General features: G+C 36.8%; 1 protein-coding gene across 1 annotated transcript in view; it reads left to right on the top strand.

The window, feature by feature from the left end:
* Positions 1 to 20652, top strand: part of LOC135477021 (homeobox protein cut-like 1) — a 96324-nt gene that overhangs the window by 57214 nt on the left and 18458 nt on the right. Inside the window, exons 5-8 of the mRNA XM_064757169.1 lie at positions 4263 to 4348; positions 4706 to 4820; positions 15403 to 15469; positions 19754 to 19802. Of these exons, the coding sequence (XP_064613239.1) occupies positions 4263 to 4348; positions 4706 to 4820; positions 15403 to 15469; positions 19754 to 19802 (317 nt within the window). The remainder of the gene's footprint in view (positions 1 to 4262; positions 4349 to 4705; positions 4821 to 15402; positions 15470 to 19753; positions 19803 to 20652) is intronic.

Below are 20652 nucleotides of genomic sequence, written 5' to 3'. Positions count from 1 at the left end.
ACCGGTTTTTTCACAAATCTTTTTGACCCAGGATTCATTGACACACCTTTTACTTTAAACAACTAATTATGTTTTTAACACGTAAGACACCATTGAACGATAACTGTTTTACACTGAATTGGGTTTTTTTTTGATGGTTGAACTATTATGTATGGGTCATCTGTCAGGTATCCACAATCTGTGTCATGACAGACCAGCCCTTCAGCTCCGGGCTATCTCGCTGTATACCTATTAATTACATATCAACTCAGATCATTTTGTTTATCAATTCGCCCCCCAAAAAATGCGGAGAAAAAAAGAAGAACATTATGCGAACAGTTTCCTGATCACTTGTTTTGCTTAATAAAAAATACCCTGTGGAAATGGGTCCTTTTTTTTCCAGCTTCCTTTAAGTTGCCAAGAAGAAAGAAACAAAAAAGCAATAAACTGTTGAAAAAATGAGGAATTTGACTTACTGAAAATTAAGATTACATTAAGGTATTGATTAATGAAGCTTTTTCGTTTGGTAAATAAGCCTTAGTTGACTAGCTTTTATTATTTTGGTTTCCTTTTTTTTTCTGTTTTATAGCTTGTGGGTTATTATTTATCTTGACCTACTCCCAGTACATGTATAGTCAGTCATGAGATAGCGTATGCCTCGCTCATAATTTTTTTTACGCCTACTGTATGTCGTGTGAACTAATAAATTGCTGACAGCAAGAAACGGTCCTAAGACCAATTAATCTGTGTTAGTCAAATCACATGATCTTTATTACGATATGGCTTGAGGTAACGAGTCAGACATTGTCATTGTCAGTTTAACCTGGCAGCTGATGAGAAGCATTCTTATCTTCCGTTTTTTGCGACCTTTAAAATTCATTTGCTTATTTAGAATTAAACATGTGTAATACCTTCTTCTAGTCCTACCTCCATTTACCTACAATTTCTAGAACCATGGTTGGGGACTCCACCAGGATTTGAACCACAACTTTGAGGATTGTAGCTTGCACTTGTACTTCTAGACAAAGGGAATTTGTCTTTAGTCTAGTGGTAGAAGCATAGCGTACAGTCCCAAAGGTCACTGGTTCCATCCCCAGATACGTCACCCAACACATTTGTCAGCATGTTTGACAGTCTGCCTTCATGACTGCCTGTACATGCCTGAAGATTTACAATGTGGGTTTTTTTTTTTTTTTTAAGTTATTCAAGTGTGTGACTTAAGCTACGAAAATGACACAGTTTAATAATAAGACGAAATGCAAGACAAATATTGTGGAAGAAATACATGGCTCAGTGCTTAGGAGTTGATACCTGTTGCAGTGTGGCTCCCGTAAAAAGATGGTGACTGGCAGCATTTAGTGTTTCCTTCTTTTTTTTTTCTTTTGGTGTTTTTTGATGGGTAGGATGTATTTCAGATGTTTTTTGATTCTATTTAATACATTTTCATTCCAGTTTTTCCCCCATTTCTGGCCTGTTTCCAAACATGAATTAAGTGTAATGACCTTATCTTTACCTCACGTGCATATCTCGCGTGCATATGCATCGGCCCAGATAGCACAGTTGATAGAGCGTCCGCTTCGGGACCGTTAGATCCAGGATCAGTCCTTGATCGAGCCACACCTAAGACTTTAAAAGAGGAAGTTTTAACTTCCTCGCTTGGCGTTCAGCATGAAGGGGATAGTGCAACGACTGGTTGACCCGTATCAGTATAATGGCTCGGGCGGGGCAACTTACTTGCCTTCGGTAAGTCGTCTCAGTGAAGCAGCACTAAATAAAAGAGCGGTGGAAATCCGTCCTGCAACAAGGAGGCACATTACACGTACATGCACCCTAAGGATTCCTTCGTCGTCATATGACTGAAAAATTGTTGAGTACGACGTTAAACCCCAAGCACTCACTCACGTGTATATGCATGTACATTTGTGTATGAACAAATCAGATAAGTCACATTTGCACATGTCATATTTGTCAAGAGAAAACACCTCTTTGACTGATAAAATTTTTCTTTCTGTGAAGCAATGAAACTGGCGAATCCAACCAAAGTAGTTTTGTCACCAAAGTCAATGGAAAAATGTGCATTAATTGCACTGAAAGTTGCTTTGTCACAAGAGAAAATGTTGAGGAATTATTTCATGTATTTAACAGAGCAAATAGATGTGAACTACCACCCCATTGTCAACCTGAATACAAATACTCATTGTAACACTGTATCAAAACGAAAAATAAGTCTTCCAGTTGACTTAATTTATTTCCACCTGCACAAACACACAGGATGGATTGAGGCAAGGAATTGACTTGCACGTAGGTGTCAGGCAGGATGTTCTCAGGGTTTTCTCCTGACTCATAGTCCTGATCTACATCATAGAAATAAAAGAAGACTTTGAGATTTGTGTAAAACAAAAATCAAATGAATAAATTTGTTGATAGGTTACTGGGCTATTTGTGGTGAATGTTTTCATTAATTAATTTCTGGCAAAAAAGTACCCCTCATGAGTACATTTCAGCACATTTTTGTGCATGTTTTGTTGTGGTTGTTGAATGAAAAAATCAGAATGGTGAAATCTCTTATTTGTTCTTCACCTGTCATGAAGTTATCTCCCTTTATTGTCAACTTAACAAACGCCTCGAAACCAGAACTTTATTGTCTGTTTTTATGAAATCAGTTGTCAACCTGTACACAAAAGGCATTTGTTTAGCAATTGGAATTTTAACATTAAGAATTAAAAAAAAAGTATAACTGTCGTGTTAACTAACAAAGGTGCTCATTCAATTTTGTTTGATTTGGCTTTCATCTGGAAATTTCATATATTAACAAGTTGTGTTTGATACTTATTTTATTTAGGTAATCAGGTATGTTGATTTTGGAATTGACGCATCTAGCGATGATGATTTAGTGACAGGTGTCACACTGTTTTGTAATAAAAGACTTTCTCTTTAAACCGCTTTTAGTTTTTGACTCTAGGCATGTGGCTTATACACACATGCAAATGAAACATTACAACTAGGCTAGGATATTTTACTTTTCAGTGTCAAGAGTTTTCTGAAGTATCTCGTATCAGGGCCCGAACTAGACTTGTCAGACAAGTCGACACTAAATATGTTTTTCGATACAGATTGTTAGTATTCTGCCTGAGGCATATCACTCTTAATTTTTTTTTTCTTCTTCGTTATTTTATTATTACTCCCTGAGTGAATAGATGGTTTGAACGAGGAACTATAAATCTTAATGATCTTGTAATTGCCGAATGGTGGTCGGTTGAATTTTAATTTGCTGCCTTACAGCATTGATGAAATGAGCTCACAACCTACTCAATGAATGAGGAGTCTGTGACCGGTTTTTCTTGCAAACCCGGCACTAATTACATCTTTGTTAAGGGGTAATGATAACCATACCGAAGCGACACCTTCATTTGTAGCCACAACTCTTGTGTCGTTTTTTAGCTTCGGTAATTTGGACTCCTCCGGGTGCGTTACGTGTTTGTCAATAAGCAGATAAGCCTTGAATTTGCAATGATGTCTAACAAGGGGTTCGGACACACAGGTGTTGTTGCATGAAAATAGCGACTTTATCTGATTGAGTCTGACCTATGCGTCTATGTGTCGCTTATGCTAATTCCATTTACAAGCTTTAATAGACTGTCTGTCTTTTTTTTTTTCAATCTATAATTTGTTTGTTGGGTTTAAATTTTGTTTTAATTGCAAAACACCTTGAGGGCATTTATTAATGTTAAATCTTTTTTGTGGAATGTAAAACTTCCTAAAATTTTATTATTCAGGTATATACTTTACATAAAGCTGTAAGTGTAATGTTTTCACCAGGTGTTTGTACACGAAGAACAATGTAGAAAACCCTGAATACAGATAGAGGCGATTCAGTTGAAAACCATTGTGGGCAAAGTAAAGCCTAAACATAAGTCCACCTGATACCAGTAATTATCCAGCTGTTCATTGCTCAAGTGTATGTCCTCTGTATTGGATGTAGTACGCAAATTCAGTCTCTCCAAAAACCTAACTTAGCGCCTTACTTCCGTGACACCTCAGGTTTAAATACTTAATATGTGCAATCTCACCCAGGAACACGTCAGATTCACTGTCTGATAGTCATGTTTTGTGCCTGTGTCTGTCTGTCTGTCCGTCTGTCGCTCCGTCTGTCTGTCCGTCTGTCTGACTATTTCCTGGTTTGTGAGGTATTGTCTACAGTTTATGCCCTATGCGTACATCCTCTTCTACAGGCTTTAATACTATAATTTGTCATAAACAATACTTGCTATTTTTACTTTCAGAATTAACAATACAGCAGCTACGGGAGAAAGTTAAAGACTATAAAGAAAGACTTGAGTCTGCAAGAAAAGTAAGTTATAGTCTTTTTGTGGCCAGCGAGTGTAAACTTAGATTAAATTAAACTGGGGAAACAGTAGGTGGATCATTAGCTTCTTTGGCGGCAAAATTTGCTGGTGATATATAACACATAAATCGCACACCCACTAGGCGATTGCATACCCGAAAACCATGAAACATGTGGTGGTTTCAGACTGGGTCTTGTGTCATCAGGTGCACTCGTTAACCTTTTGGTTTGTCAAATAACCATGGTAAGGAAATGAACCCTAATTTTCTCATCATCTTTCCTCTCATTTGGCATTGAAAATGTCTTGATCGTTGTAACGAGTGCTTCCACTTTATCTGGACATATTTATTAATTTACTAACATATTTATTTGTTTATCTAGAGCAATGAATCTGAGCATAAGGTGACAGACAAGGGCAGACAACCCAAGGAGAATGAGTCGGGTCTAGAAAAGAAGCTTGGGAAAGCAGAAGAGAAAGTGGCATCACTACAGCGTGGTGAGTTTGAAAACTGCAATCAAAACTTTTCTGTAGACATGTTACCTGATTTTTATGAAATCCCAAGTCTATGACTAAATCGCCAGTCTAATCTCTGACCTGGACGTGTTTCAGTACTGGAAATGTGGGTCGTCCGTCTTTCTGTCTGTCTGTTTGTTCGTCTATGTCCGTCTGTATGTCCCTGTGTCTGTCTGTTTATGTCCATCTGTCAGTTTGTGTTCATCTGTGAGTCCATCTGTCAGTTTATGTTCATCTGTCAGTCCATCTGTCAGTTTGTGTTCATCTGTGAGTCCATCTGTCAGTTTATGTTCATCTGTCAGTCCATCTGTCAGTTTGTGTTCATCTGTGAGTCCATCTGTCAGTTTATGTTCATCTGTCAGTCCATCTGTCAGTTTGTGGTCATCTGTCAGTCCATCTGTCAGTTTATGTTCATCTGTCAGTCCATCTGTCAGTTTGTGTTCATCTGTCAGTCCATCTGTCAGTTTATGTTCATCTGTCAGTCCATCTGTCAGTTTATGTTCATCTGTCAGTCCATGTGGATGTCTTACATTGTATCTGAGTTTATTATGACGTAATTTACTCTTATTTTGGAAAGTAATAAGAGGAGGGCCGTGAAAGTCCGAGGTAAAATTGACCAAGTTCATTGAAGCTCACCTTGTTTTATATGTAGAGAGACACCAAAGATTAATGTCAACATTGTTTGGTATGCTATATTTCAGCTCAACTGTGAAGCCATCTTTAAGATGGTGAATAAAGAAATAAATGCCACGGACTCGGTTCCACCCTTATCTAATTGCATGTCCTATCTCTACAGCTTATGTTATAAGGGCTTACCTAGCTATAAAGTGTACTTCATGAAACTCTAGCCTGACTTATATACCTTTATAGCAGAGAGCACTGAGAAATCCAGCTTGTTCAATAACAGAAGACGAAAGAAAACCAAGCAACATGTTAAATTAGACTTTGTTTCTGGTGTACGGTGCTGAATATGGCTGCTAAGTTTTGCTAAATAGAGACCTCTTTACCAGTTTCTCTTGTGTCGGTTTACAAAAAAACTGATCTGTGGTCATAGTTCTTGTTGGATCTGTATGTGTCTTGTGATCTGAGAAGTACACCATCAGTATTCAGCACACCACCAATATTCAGGACACACCTATATTCAGCGCACCACCAATATTCTATACACACCTATATTCAGTACACACCTATATTCAGAATACAACCAATATTCAGCACACCACCAATGTTCGGTAGACCACCAATATTCAGCACACCACCAATATTCTGCTCACCATCAGTATTCAGCACACCGCCAGTATTCAGCACACCACCAGTATTCAGTACACACCTATATTCAGAATACAACCAATATTCAGCACACCATCAACATTCTTCATGCCATCAATGTTCATCACACCACCAATGTTCGGTAGACCACCAATATTCAGCACACCACCAATATTCAGCACACAGCCAACATTCAGCACATCACCAATATTCAGCTCACCATCAGTATTCAGCACACACCTATATTCAGTACACACCTATATGCAATACACCACCAATATTCAGTACACCACTTGCTAGGCTAGTGTTTTATATACTCGACCACCCTTATCTTCATTTCCCAGAATTCTTTTGTTTTCTGTAGTTACCATGGTAACTTAATTACAGTTGCTTAGTTCTAGGTTTTTATTACCCAGCAAACCAGGAATAAGGCATATTTTTTCCTGAGAAAAATATGAAAACTGATTTCAAAGAAGTGTTTTTAATGACAAGAATAATCAGAATACATTCAATTCAGCCCAAGGCCAACGTTAGACATCACGTATCTATGTAGAAGAAGGAAGTTTTAGTTTATCAGACACATTAGAATCAGAAATTTTACATGTGTGTGAATGTGATGAGAATTATATCCTTGTTTTGTTTGGAGAGAAGACGTTGATGTGTTTTTGAACTTCTGAGAACTGTTTAAAATCGATCCCGTGAGAAAATTAAGGAAAAAAGAGAAACAGAACTGTTAGAGAGTTAGAGTAATTATGTGGCGTTAATAAATGATAGACCAGACATAAAATTGAAAATTTCTTCTTTCCTCATGTGACGAAGTAGCATTCGTCAAGATCGTTTGCTAAGGTCATTTGCTCGACTAGGTCAAATGCTACAGTTGTACTGTGTTTACGCATGCACTGGTAATTGCTTCCGCCAACACTCATCTTCTGGATACATTTACATTCATAAGTGGAAAAATTGAAGGCAGCCCTAATAGGATAACTGCTTGGGAGAAATAGACCTTTATTGTTCAGAACAACAATCAGCGCAGACGTGTCACGTTAGATTGATTTTTATTGAGTCAGAGATAAATTAAAAGTCTCACGCTGTGTCGTCAAAATTCACTGCCTGCAGCCTCAGTAGCTCATTTTTCTAAAAGTTCTTCTCTAATTGTTCGATGTTAATGAGTTATATACGTGGTCTTTGTAAAGAATTGTTCAAGCAGATAGGTTTTGAACAAATTTATTTCCATATTTGATCAAGAAAATGAGATACCCAGGTCGTATTAATTAGCCATTTTTTGTCCCCTTTTGTGCGTCTTTTTTTTTTTTTTTACCTTGTAACGCATCATTGATTGCATGCCCATCAAGATCAGCTCCAGTCAGTAGGACTTATTTCTTCTCAAGACTGCCTGATCTTGTCGGCTTTATGCTGGAGGAGAAGCTCACATCTTGCAAACATCTTACGCATATCATTTTATCAGATGTGATCATAATAACCATTCCTTATCAAAACTGATCTTATCTCCCTTATTGCTTACAGTGCATTACGGATCAATCAAATGCCTATCAGATCTGATCAGTCCCAAGCCAGATTGAATGCTGATATCTGCCGGGGATCGCGTTTAATTGACCTCGGTGAAAACTTCCGAAAAAAAAAAAAGGGAAAAGATGAACGCACAGATCAACCGATAATTTATTATCTTTTGTCCAATTTGACAAAATTATTATCTTTGACACTTTTTTCCCCCCCCAAATCAATAGCTTCCTTTTTTGAATTCTGATCATTATTTTATCAAAAGAACAGATTTAATTTTTCGCATTTAGATTATGTTTTACACACATATGCTGTGTATGAATTGATAGAAGCTTGTGGGCTTTTTCACAGTTTTGTGGTATAGCTCAGCATCTCTAGCTCATGACCATATGTAGGGATTTGCTTTCGTGTCTTTTTTTTTTATTATGTGGTTACATTTTTCTTGTTACACTTATAGAGATAAAATTTGGTTTTAAAGAGGTAAAAGTTAGTTCGCTGGTCTTTCTATTGAACATTCCTCAGTATGAAGAGCTTTTATTGAAGAGAGTTATCAAGATTGTCCAAGGAACAAATAGTTCCATCTTATGGAATATAGAATGCTTAAATAGTACCAAATTTCATGCCCCCTAGCACCATTGATAAGGTAGAATAAAATAAAGAAATATGGTGATGTTAATTGCAATATATTTGGCCTCACTGATCCTTCGGGCATGTTAAGTGCCTTAACTCATAGGGTTTAAGTTTGTCATTCTCATTTTTTGGCAGTAAACATGGTATGTCTTTGAACTTTTATTTCTTCATGTTTTTTTTTTTTTCCAAAGGTATGGTTAAGCAATTAATTTGGCCTAAAATTTTGTCCGTAACGAAGTTAATCAATTCGTCTGATTCTGAGGGCTGTATTGATCTTGTTCTATTGTTTGGAAGGTAGGGTGATGCTCTACAGGAAATTTTCAGGTCTTTATATACAGAAATATTTGATTACATTTGTTTTGTTTTGTCATCTAACCATGTGCTGTTTTGGGTGGATTTTAGGGCAAATTCTGGAATTGGATAAGAATGATGAGATAATAATTACTGTGGCTAATTACCTTATTTGTATTAAAGCTCGGAAGAATTTAGGATGAAGAAAACGTTTTGCCAGAGAAATACATCATGGGATAATTATGACAGGCTTTGCATGGTTGTGTAAAATGAAAGAGAAACAGTTGTTTTGCTTTACAACTGTTCACACATCTGTTGTACAAATAACAAAAAAAAACATAAAATGATGTTGATTGACCATGTAATAAAGTGTGGAAATTGTCTTAAATTTATAAAAAGGAGAAACTACTTTCAAGCATGAGAAAACCCCGCAGCTAAATAACACTTTGTGTTAGCCTGCAATGTACATGTATGCAAGGTTCAGGCAACCTAGATTTAGGCCAAGGTAAGCCGTGTTTGTCAGAATTTCAATTCTTCATGATTTGAAGTGTAAAATTATTCAAAATTAAACTCAGTAACTAGAAACAACTTGCTTATCCTATTGAGGTCAACGGTTCAAATCCAAATGTTGCTAAATTTATATTAGTATTAACTTGCTTTACACTAACAGTTTTGTTCTTTGTCAGGTAAGGATGCCATTTAAATATTCACCAATAATTCACCATACCATGGAATGTGAATTACTTGTAACATTTGTTGTTTAATGTGACTGAGCATGTCCGATTTCCATTAAGCTTATATATGTTTCATTTGTTAAGTCATTTTGATGTAGAAGGCACTGTGTGAACAAAGCATAACCAATTCAAGAGGTTTTCAAGTCAGAAGCCAGATAATAAAGCTCCAAGTTTGTCTTCATCTTAAAAAGGATTTTCATGCTGGCTTCCTCTCCAGTCGTACGGAGGAAGGTCTGACAGCAACCTGCGGATGGTCGTGGGTTTCCCCCCAGGCTCTGCCCAGTTTCCACCCACCATAAATCTGGCGCGCGGTCGTTGAGGCCAAATATTCTCATCTACGGCGTAAAACACCAATCAGATAAATAAATAAATTAAAGGAATTTATACCTGTGGACCTTCCTGGGGCAGATTCCACACAGATGTTTCAGACTTAAGTCAGAATTTAAAAACTCTTTACAATGCTTAGTTTTTGATTCTGGAAATTTAGACACGTTTGTTTTTAGATGACATTGGAATGGGGGGTTGGGGTTTACAAAATTTTAATTTCCCAAGCCCAGAAATAAGCTTTGAGTCAGAAATGGTTTCATGTAATTCACCCCTGATGTCTTTCTCTTTCTCTTTATTATATCTTTAGATTGATTTGTATATGTTCTTAGCAGTTTTTCAGTTGTTGGTAGAATTCCTATCTTTTATCATGGGCCTGTGTGCAAGATGTCATGAAATCGTAAATGAGTATGTCGCATGTAGCCGTTGCAAATTTGCTTTTGTGTAATTATTCAGCTGAGTTCACATGTGAAGATCGTTGCTGTTAGTTCAAGTACAGCTTATGCTGGCTTCCTCTCCAGCCTACATGGGAAGGTCTGCCAGCAACCTACAGATGGTCGTGGGTTCCCCTGCAAGCACCTGTCCGAATTCCTCCCACCATCATTAACGTCACTCTTGTATGATTAAAATATTCTTGATTACTGCCTAAGTCTTTTATTTCCTCCCACCATAATGCTGGCCACCGCCGTATAAGTGAAATATTCTTGAGTACGGCTAAAAGCACCAATGAAAAAAATAAATAAATAAATAAATCACCAGTGAAGAAAGTGTTTGCATTATTCTGATCACAGTTGTTTGATGTCATTCACAGACATGAACATTTATGGCTGATCAAATTATCTTCAACAAAAATTTAATAGAAATTTGAATGTTATTCGATCTTGAGTAAGAGGAAAACCACAAATCATATAAGTAAATACATCAAGAAAATTTACCTGGAAAATTATGTGTGCTTCTACCTTTTGTAATATAAGTAAATAAAAATGAGGTCCGAGTAGTATATTAAGCCTGGATAGGTCATAGTTAAAAGGTGCTGTGCACATGTGCAGTGAATGTGACATACACGCAGGGCTTCAGGCTTGTTTGGTCTGCTGTAGGCACATAAATTCATTCTCCTCATCACGTGTTGTACCTGTGACTGGTGTCATCAATCAGTCAGTCAACCGTTGCTTGTGTGCGCGTACATCATTCACTTATCGCTTTGTAGTCAGTGGTGTGAAACGCTAGACTTTTTGAGTAGTCCACCTGTTGCAAGTTGGCAACCTTTGAAGATGACTAAAAGCTGATTTTTTTTTAAGTGGAAAGTTCTTGAGTTTGGCACATTGAAGAACAGTTAAAGAAATAAAGAAATGAATTAAAACTGATTTGTTGAGCGGTGTCGAGTGAGGTACGACTTCTAAAACTATGAGTGATAAATTTCTGAAGAACGTACGTGCTCACTGGAGTTAAGTCTGTTTTTTTTTTTTCTTTAGGATGGATAAATCACCCTTTTTGTTCGAGGCTCAGTGATTCTGTGGCGTACCTTGTGGACATAAATTAACATCAAGACAATTTACGTGATTGATTGAGTACAACTGCGATGGTTACATTTCAAAATTTTCAAAATTATCATTACCAAGGGGGAAAATGTAGAAATACTTGTTGAGCCTGTTAGATTAAGAGAGTGAAAAAAATAATGAAAAAAAATGTCATTTTTAAGGTCGATTCTGATTTTTTTCTCCTTGATGTAACCCGAGGAACTAGGACTGTCCTTTGTTTTCAATAATCACTGCGCAATGAAACACGTTTGGTTACATTGGCTTGAGAGTTTTATAAAGGGTGAAATGGGCTCTTGAAAACTAATGCAATTTGACAGGTTTTGACACAGGAAATGTGACAGGCTGTAAAATCTCCCTTATCTCACACATTTGCTTCTCTAATAACCCACTTTATCGCTTTTTTGTGTGTGTGGACAAGATTTCATAGATCTGATTAGAAAAATCCTGAGAGTTGAGAAAGTACAAGTCTTCACTCCTCACTGAAAGGGTTTATTTTTTAAGGAGTCTTACTAGAGACAAAAAAGTAACATCAACTAGAGAACAAACATAAAAAGCCTCACTCATTCCAATGGAAAACATGTTTTGTGGAGGTAAGAGAAGAAAATCAATCACGGTAAAATTTGGACAGTGTTTTTTCGTTTCCATGGAAATAGCACACATTTTTCCCTGAGTTTTGACTACTGTCAGCCATGATGTATGTATTGATACACAGATGCATAAAAGCTTTGTCATTCAGAATTCAAATTCCACCAACCTGTTTTCTGTTCACTTTGACATCCCTCAGTCAGTTCAGTCTCTACAGTCATTTGACTAATTCATTAACCCTTATTTATTTATTTATTTATTTGATTGGTGTTTTACGCCGTACTCAAGAATATTTCACTTATACGACGTGGCCAGCATTATGATGGAAGGAAACCGGGGGAAACCCACGACCATCCGCAGGTTGCTGAAAGACCTTCCCACATACTGCTGGAGAGGAAGCCAGCATGAGCTAGACTTGAACTCACAGCAACCGCATTGGTGAGAGACTTCTGGGTCAATGCGCTGCGCTAGTGCGCTAACCGACTGAGCCACGGAGGGCCCCCTCATTAACCCCGATGGTATGAAGTAAGACAGCGTATTATTTTTAATTTTTTGAACAGAATTACTTGAACCTTTTTGCTTATGAAAGAGAAACTTTCAGTGCAATTTATGCACATTTTTGAGTTGATTTTGGGGACAAATCTACATTTGTTGGATTGTCCAATTTCATGGCTTCAAAAAAAGTATACATGTAATATTGTTGGTCTAGACAGAATAAAGCTTCAAGAATAGGCTTGAATGATCCTTGTAAACATGCAAAAAGGTTAAGGAATTACAGTAGTGCTGGAGCCTCTGTGGCCGAGATGGTTAGCACGCCAGCACGGCGCAATGGCTCAGGAACCTTGCACCAGTGCGGTCTGTGTGGGTTCAAGTCCAGCTCATGCTTGCTTCTTCTGCGGCCGTACATGGGAAGGTCTGCCATCAACGTGCGGAGAGTCGTGAGTTTCCCCCAGGTTCTGTTTGGTTTCCTGGCTGCCCACTGTTGTATAAGTGAAATATTCTTGAGTGCAACGCCAAGCACCAATCAAACCAATACAGTGCTATAGAACATTTTAATCATATGAGTATTAGCTGCAGTTCTTAAAATAACCACAGTAGAATAACATATTTGATGGGGACCTCAGTGGCTCAGTTGGTTAGTGCGTTGGCGCAGCGTGACGACTCAGAAGCCTCTCACCAATGCGGTCGCTGTGAGTTCAAGTCCAGCTCAGGCTGGCTACCGCTCGGGTCGTAAATGGGAAGGTCTGTCAGCAACCTGCGGATGGTCGTGGGTTTCCCCCAGGCTCTGCCCGGTTTCTACCCACAATAATGCTGGCCACCATCGTATAAGTGAAATATTCTTGAATAAATAAATAAATATTTGATGATGTGTATGTTTGTCACCAAGTTATTTTGTGACATCAGATATACAGTGCTGATGTCTTCAACATACAGTATATGTATTTTGCTGTATAAACTGTTAATTTTGTGTGCATGTAATTGTGATAGTTATTCTGATAGCTCTTGGTCATTGATATTAAGGGTTTTGCACATTACTAACTTTTCCTCTAGGATTGCACTTTTTGGTGCTTCCTTTCTGGCCCCAGCAATTATCATGTGCTACATGTACCTGGTGAGTTTTGTCCTGACCATAAGTATTGAATTTTCCTCTCGTGCGAGCAGGCACTGAGCGTTGACATGATGGAAGCGCAACAAAGGCTCAATTCTTTGGGGCAAAAAACATCACGTGACAGTATCAAAGGAGCCCATTGGCTGAATTTCAGTTTGAAATTGATCATATTTCATTTTCATATGTACATGTACCCAAATTCTTTAACCGTATGAACTATGGAGTATAGAGAAATAATTGGTGCATTCTTGTGAAGCTTGTATTTTTAGTGATGGATTTTAGAAAGGTGTTTTGAGGTGCAGAAGGTAGTATATTAAAAAATATCAGTGCCAAAAATAATATTAAATATTATATATTTATAAAATGGTGAAATGTCAGGATCTCCTTCAAAGATAAAAGCGATATCTCACTGGGTCAGTTCGATATCACTTTTGTTCTTGCACACTCAGACACCATGATGTCACAAATGAAACATTTTGTTCGATGGCGTTCCAATGCGAGCGGAATGATGTCATAATGCAAGTTTAGTCAATTTAAACATTTCTTATGTCACGCAACAAGACACGACGACATACAAGACATCACATTTTGTTCTTCGTGCTATATACACAAGTCTGTGAAGGTCTACATCTAAAAACATTGCTCAAACTTGTTCAAATACATAAAATTATGATATTGTTAAAATATAAATAGTAAATAGGATATTGCAAAGTGAAGGTTGAATACCATAAATATTTTTCTCGTGCAAGGTGGATGTGATAACCCACTCTGTGCTTTGACTCTTGTGGGTTATCTTTTTTCACCTCTCACTCAAAAAATATTTATAATATTCAGCATTCACTGAACAATATCCTCTATTTATGACGTGTATTTTCCTCCAAATACTCGCATTTTGGTCCAAATTTTACTTTGTTTAGTGTATTCACAAAGTTGCCGTCTGGTTATTCTGTAGAGTTTGGAGGCATATCTCCTAGATCTTTCAAATTAAGTACCTAAATGTAACTTGAACTTTTCATATAATTTGTCATGAACCTTAAAACACGCTATACAGTTTTCAGAGTTTTGTCATGAGTATAGGAAATTATCCGAGAGAAGGAAGGAGAAACCCCATGTGTTATTAACGGGGTCTTGTAACTAATCTGCTGTAGATGCCCCAGTAATCAGCCTGGAAACCAACTCTTATGAAAAGTTATGCTACATGCATTTCTCAAATGACCTCCACACCACACATGACTAGGACTCTTGTCTGACTCTTTACTGACGCACTTTGTTCGGCTGGTGGAAGTGTTTTTGTTGTTCATTAACCACAAAGCATCTGACTGACTATAACATCTTGGTCTAGTTCTTCCTCACTATTCAAGGCCTAGCTTCAGTTTTGTGGCTTCCCGGCTTTAGTATATATATATATATATATATATATATATATATATATATATATATATATATATATATATTAGCCATCAGGGTTTTATATTTTTCACTCTCATCTCCTTCATCTGAGTGCAAGACTGGCTAAAAAGTCAAGATATCAGTTTTCTCAGCATTGATGAATGCTGGCTGATAGTTAGGCTGAGGCTCCACATGCACCAAATCCACTGAACCAAGAAGTCTGGCCCATATTGCCAGTATGCCCTCCACCATTATTTATATATTTTTTTTTTTTAATGTTTACTCATTTTTACTGTCATATGGTCTCCCCAAAATATCATTGTAACAGTGGTATGTTTTTTCAAAGTATTCTGTAAATGAGATTCAGCGCTATACCACTGTACCCCCCCCCTCCCCCACTCCTCATGAGCCTCATCTGTTTTACCAAAGTGTGCCTGATAATGTTACAATGTATTAGTGGCTGTGGATGTTTGTGATATAAATGTATATATATGTATATAAGTATATGTGTTGATGCAGACTTAAATGTTTCGAACACCAGCTCTCTCTGGAGCACTGGAGCATGACGATTGACCCCCCACAGGATGGGGGAATTCTCACCAAAACTTTTCAATGACCTACTTTGATATTATATGTGATCCATCGGTATATCTGTTCCTCTTTCTCTTCACAAACAGCTTTGGATGGAGTACAGTCGGAGCTGAGTCAGGTTCGAGCCAAATACGATGAGACCACATCAGCCAAGTAAGTCCGTCATTCTCTAGCTCAACTTCCCATATATACGTCTGTCTGACACTTCTCTGTGCTTTATCTACTGACTGACCTCAAAATATGTAACACATTTACCAGGGGACTTTTGTACCATTTTTTTTTCTTTGGTTTTGAAGTTCATAGTCTTTTGCACATTGTTATAGCTACCTACTTGATTGCATTTTTCTCTCCTACAGAAACAATTTTTTTTTTTTCCTCAACTAGTTCATTTTTTTTTCTGGGTGAGTGTGTTAAAAATTGTGAGGTCTGAATTGACCTGTCTGGCCAGTGAGCAAGTTGTGGAATGCCTGTAATGAAAAGAAAGCCTCTCTCACAATATGGCCTTTGTTGTTTGATATTGAACTCGCCATTGTTTTCTAAATGGATTCCCTCTCTGGGATGGTGAACAATAAAATCAGCTAATACATTTTGAGTCCATTAGGCCTATCCCAGAATCCCGCTGGAATCCAGGTCTAGTTGAGCCTAATTGAAAACATGTGATTGATTTCAAACTTTTTTACAGGGAAAGTTAGGCTCTAAAGGCATTAACTGTAGAAAGATGACCTAAGGTTACGTATGAAAGGCTGAATTGATGTTCTAATCTTAGTGGCGTCGTGCAGTTTGCCATATGCCAAAATATAAAAATATGTACTCTAAAATTTTTGTGTGAAAATGTGTAACTTCAGTGAAAACTTTAGGCATTTCGTACTTTGTTAGTGAATAGGTTTCATGAAAAGTTCACTTTTTAACTTGTATTATAAATCCACAATGAACAGTTCCTTTCAAATATGCACAGAGATCCGCGATGTAGACAGGTCGAACAGCATGAAGAACTAAAATAGGAGGCATGGTTTGGCACCTTGTCAAACGCCCAGGTCTCTGAGATGCATCTGTCTGAGACTATTTAGTGTAGACTGTGTGTTGGTGTGTGGTTTGACCGTGAAGTTAGGCCATGGTTTGGATGTACATACACATAGAATCATAAGAGGATAAACATCCCTGTAAGATTGCTTTACGGTACCCTAACTACTACCATAATGCTGGTTGCCGTTGTGTAAGTGAAATAGTTTTTAGTATGCCATAAAACACCAATCAGATAAATATATTTTCCCAGATTTTGTTTTAGAGCTTTAGATTATCTTAAAGATATTAGTCTTTTATTTCTTGTGTTCTGTTAAAAGTAAGTTTCTTATATTTTTATGTAAAATGCATAAGGTGATTGTCATATGCATGGTAGCCCAGAACTTCATGTAAATGTACATGAACTTTTAAATGATATCCATGTTAAGGTACACGTACTCCTCTGATTCCTATCTCTGGTTAATATTATCACAACATTTTGACCAGTCGTATTTCTTTGTCACGTTTTATGTTTTGAGAACTGTAAAGTGTTCAGGAGATGAGCCACTTCAGTTATTTCCAACTTCAACCTGCAATTCTTTTGTCATTTTGTATATCATATACAGTATTATCTGATTTTTTGGTAAAGATTGAAGTTTTTGGTTGCCTGAAGTCTCTATTTAACTCCTGTTCAAACCATATGGTATGAGGAGAGAAGTTAAATTACATGTATAAGAAGATGGAAGTTTTTGGATTACCTGAAATTTGACTACTGTTCTAATCATGCCATACATGTTATGCTGTGTTTAATTCTCTTCTTTTAAAAATGTAAATTTATTGTTATAAACCTTATTATTATACAGTATTACATATGCTACAGGTGTAGTATTCTCAAATATATACAGGACAGACATGTATAAAGATGAGGAGTGTTTCTGTTTTCTCAGTGGTATGTGTTTTGCCTTTAAAAGACGATGAACAGTTTTTGTTCTTGATGAAGAGCATTTTTGCAAGAATAGTGTCTTCAAATAACCAGAATTTTCCTCTAATGCCAGTGTATCAAATTATGCAGTGAGAAATTGTATGGAATGGCTGGGGAAAACAGAGTATAGTAGGTAAATGTGAGTTTGCTTTTTTCTCAATCTTTATTGGTTCCTGACATAGAGAGGCATTTTTGTTTAGGTATGAAGGAATTGCTTGAGGGACAGTATGCTTTCCTCGGAATGTGTCAAACTGTACAGTGAAACTTCGTGAGAAATCGGTATGGAAACAGAGTATAGTAGCTAGGTGAATGTGAGATTTTCTCAAGCTTTGTGAGAAATGGATAAGGGAAGCAGAATATAGTAGCTAGGTGAACGTGAGATTTTTTCAAGCTTTGTGAGAAATGGGTAGGGAAACAGAGTATAGTAGCTAGGTGAACGTGAGATTTTCTCAAGCTTTGTGAGAAATGGGTAGGGAAACAGAGTATAGTAGCTAGGTGAACGTGAGATTTTCTCCAGCTTTGTGAGAAATGGGTAGGGAAGCAGAGTATAGTAGCTAGGTGAACGTGAGATTTTCTCAAGCTTTGTGAGAAATGGGTAGGGAAACAGAGTATAGTAGCTGGGTGAAAGTGAGATTTTCTCAAGCATTGTGAGAAATGGGTAGGGAAACAGAGTATAGTAGCTAGGTGAACGTGAGATTTTCTCAAGCTTTGTGAGAAATGGGTAGGGAAACAGAGTATAGTAGCTAGGTGAAAGTGAGATTTTCTCAAACTTTGTGAGAAATGGGTAGGGAAACAGAGTATAGTAGCTAGGTGAATGTGAGATTTTCTCAAACTTTGTGAGAAATGGGTAGGGAAGCAGAGTATAGTAGCTAGGTGAACGTGAGATTTTCTCAAACTTTGTGAGAAATGGGTAGGGAAGCAGAGTATAGTAGCTAGGTGAACGTGAGATTTTCTCAAACTTTGTGAGAAATGGGTAGGGAAACTGAGGATAGTAGTTCACTTTTTGATTTGTTAACACACAAAGAAACATGAACTGTTAAGTTCAGTATTTTTTTTAAAGTTTCAAAACTTTGTAAAAGTTTTTATCAGAGAAACCTGGAAAACACGTTCTGAAGTTTGTCCTAATTTTTACAAAAAATTGAAGTTACACAACTATTATTGTTCTTTGCTTGCTAAAGGTGCAATAAGGTTTTTGGAATATTTAAATTATGTGGCTCATAAGTACAGTGTGTATAAACAAAAAATCTCTGTGAAAGTCCTTTGGTTAACCATGGCAAGTTATGCAAACGTGTGTGAAAATTACAGCTCAGTTAACTATGATACATAAATTTTCGGTTTGTTTGTCTTTTCGAGAGGAGGCAGAGGAGAGTGTACTTCTAAATTTTTTCAGTCCAAAAACAGATAACAGAAATTTGTTGCATTGATAATTTTTCAGAAACAAACTTATCAGCTTTTGACATCTCCACAAGAGTGAGCCCAAACATAATATCAAGGCTATCTCTGATTGTGACATTAGATGGTTTGCCGCCATTTTAAACTTTTGAGAGATCAGATTCTAGTTAATATGCAAATTACCTGGCGTTGGGAGTATGCCCGCACTGAATCTGATTGGGTAGATAAAGTCATACACATGTGCTGTTGAAGTTGACTCTGATTGATTGTTCTTGAGAGAAATGTACGTCATTTGTTTATAGTTAAGCAAAAACGAAAAGACTTCATGACAACTTCATATTGATTAAATATGCTAAAATTTTGACGGGATTGAATTTCTGGACAGATAACAGATAAACCAGGAAGTAATCCATGTTTTTGATGCTGTCAAATGCTTTTTACAAGATTTCAAATCAGGAAACAAAACTGTTTTGTAGTGGACATCTGTAAGTGTAACTAAACTTTAAAACTTTTTTTAAAGCTCTTATTGGGTGTACATAAGTGCGTACGGTGCTTATGTTGTGATACTTTTTTCCACATATTTATTGTGTGTAAAATATGTTTTCTGATTTGCCAAACTTTGCTACACATGTGTGATATATATCTCTGAAGTATGACAGTCCCAGAACTATTAACATGCATGTAGACTGATAGATAACAGTCTGAAGGTTTTAGCGTATCTACTGGTGAGGCAATTCAAAAGCATAAGCAATAGTTAAGAGAGAGTTTTGTCATGACTCATTTATTGATTGATTTATTTTTTTTTGAATGGAGTTTTACACCATACTCGAGAATATTTCACTTATATGAATGTGGCCAGTAGTATAAATATGCCTGGGGGAAACCCATGACCATCTGCAGATTGATGGCAGACCTTCTTACGTCTGGCCAGACATGAGCTGGACTTTAACTCACGGCGACCGCATTGGTGAGAGGCTCCTGGGTCATTGCCCACATGACCGATTCAATGTTGATTTCATCAACGGTGAAACAAATCTTGATGTTTCTCGTCATTTTTTGTTTAGGTCAGACGAAATTGAGATGGTCGTGGGTGACTTGGATCGAGCTAATGAGGTATAGTATCTTAATTCTGTCCACTGGTGTATACTAGTGAGTACATTTGTTAAAATGAAAGCAAAGCAGAAAAATAAAATATGTTAGCTTCAGTGGGAATAAAGATCTTTGAATAATAGAAGGGAGAAGCTTGTTTTTTTTCCCCAATGTAGATATTTTGTTTTGATTCAGGTGCAGTCAGATGCTTGTATGCTGCGTTTTCTTTTATAGCCACAGTTACAATAGTAGATACCATTGATGTGAAACCAAATTTTCCCCCTTTATTTGAAACGTTTTATTTTCACATGTGACAGAGGTTTTTGTGAAATTTATATACTGGTAGGCGTCTGTTTACTCATTCACATTTTATGCAGTGTTTGGGATGCAAGAAAGATTTTTTATGTCGTGGACACTTAAAATAGGTCAAGTCTGTCTTGTAACTAAAACCTTTTATTGTGTAAAAATGAAAAAATTTTGGAAAAAAAAAAAAACAAAACAAATTTTTTTCTTTACTAAAATGCTGTATATATCAGAAGAAAGACCATTAAACATTGTCTAAGAAAGTACAAATGCGTAAATTATTTGAAAACATCGTATTCTGTGGTTGTCTGTAGTCAACTAGTGGGTATTAGTGTTGTCACAACCTTATAGTTTGCTTGAAAATACCCTAATTCTTCTCATTATAGGGACAGACATTAGTAGTGTTGAAAGTAGAATATTACATTTCTTTACCAGCCTTTTGGAAAAGTATAGATATGAGTATGTTCATTGGTACAACCATACAAGGAAATAGAAACTCAATATTTCTGCTACAGTTTTAAAACTTTAAAAGAAATAGGCTAGTTTGTGTCAAAGTTGATTTTAACAAATA

This window comes from Liolophura sinensis, chromosome 10 (assembly GCF_032854445.1).
Source record: "Liolophura sinensis isolate JHLJ2023 chromosome 10, CUHK_Ljap_v2, whole genome shotgun sequence".
In the NCBI taxonomy this organism is placed as follows: Eukaryota; Metazoa; Mollusca; class Polyplacophora; order Chitonida; family Chitonidae; genus Liolophura; species Liolophura sinensis.
Note: the sequence above shows the minus strand (reverse complement) of the source record. Positions and strands in the feature narration are given on the sequence as shown.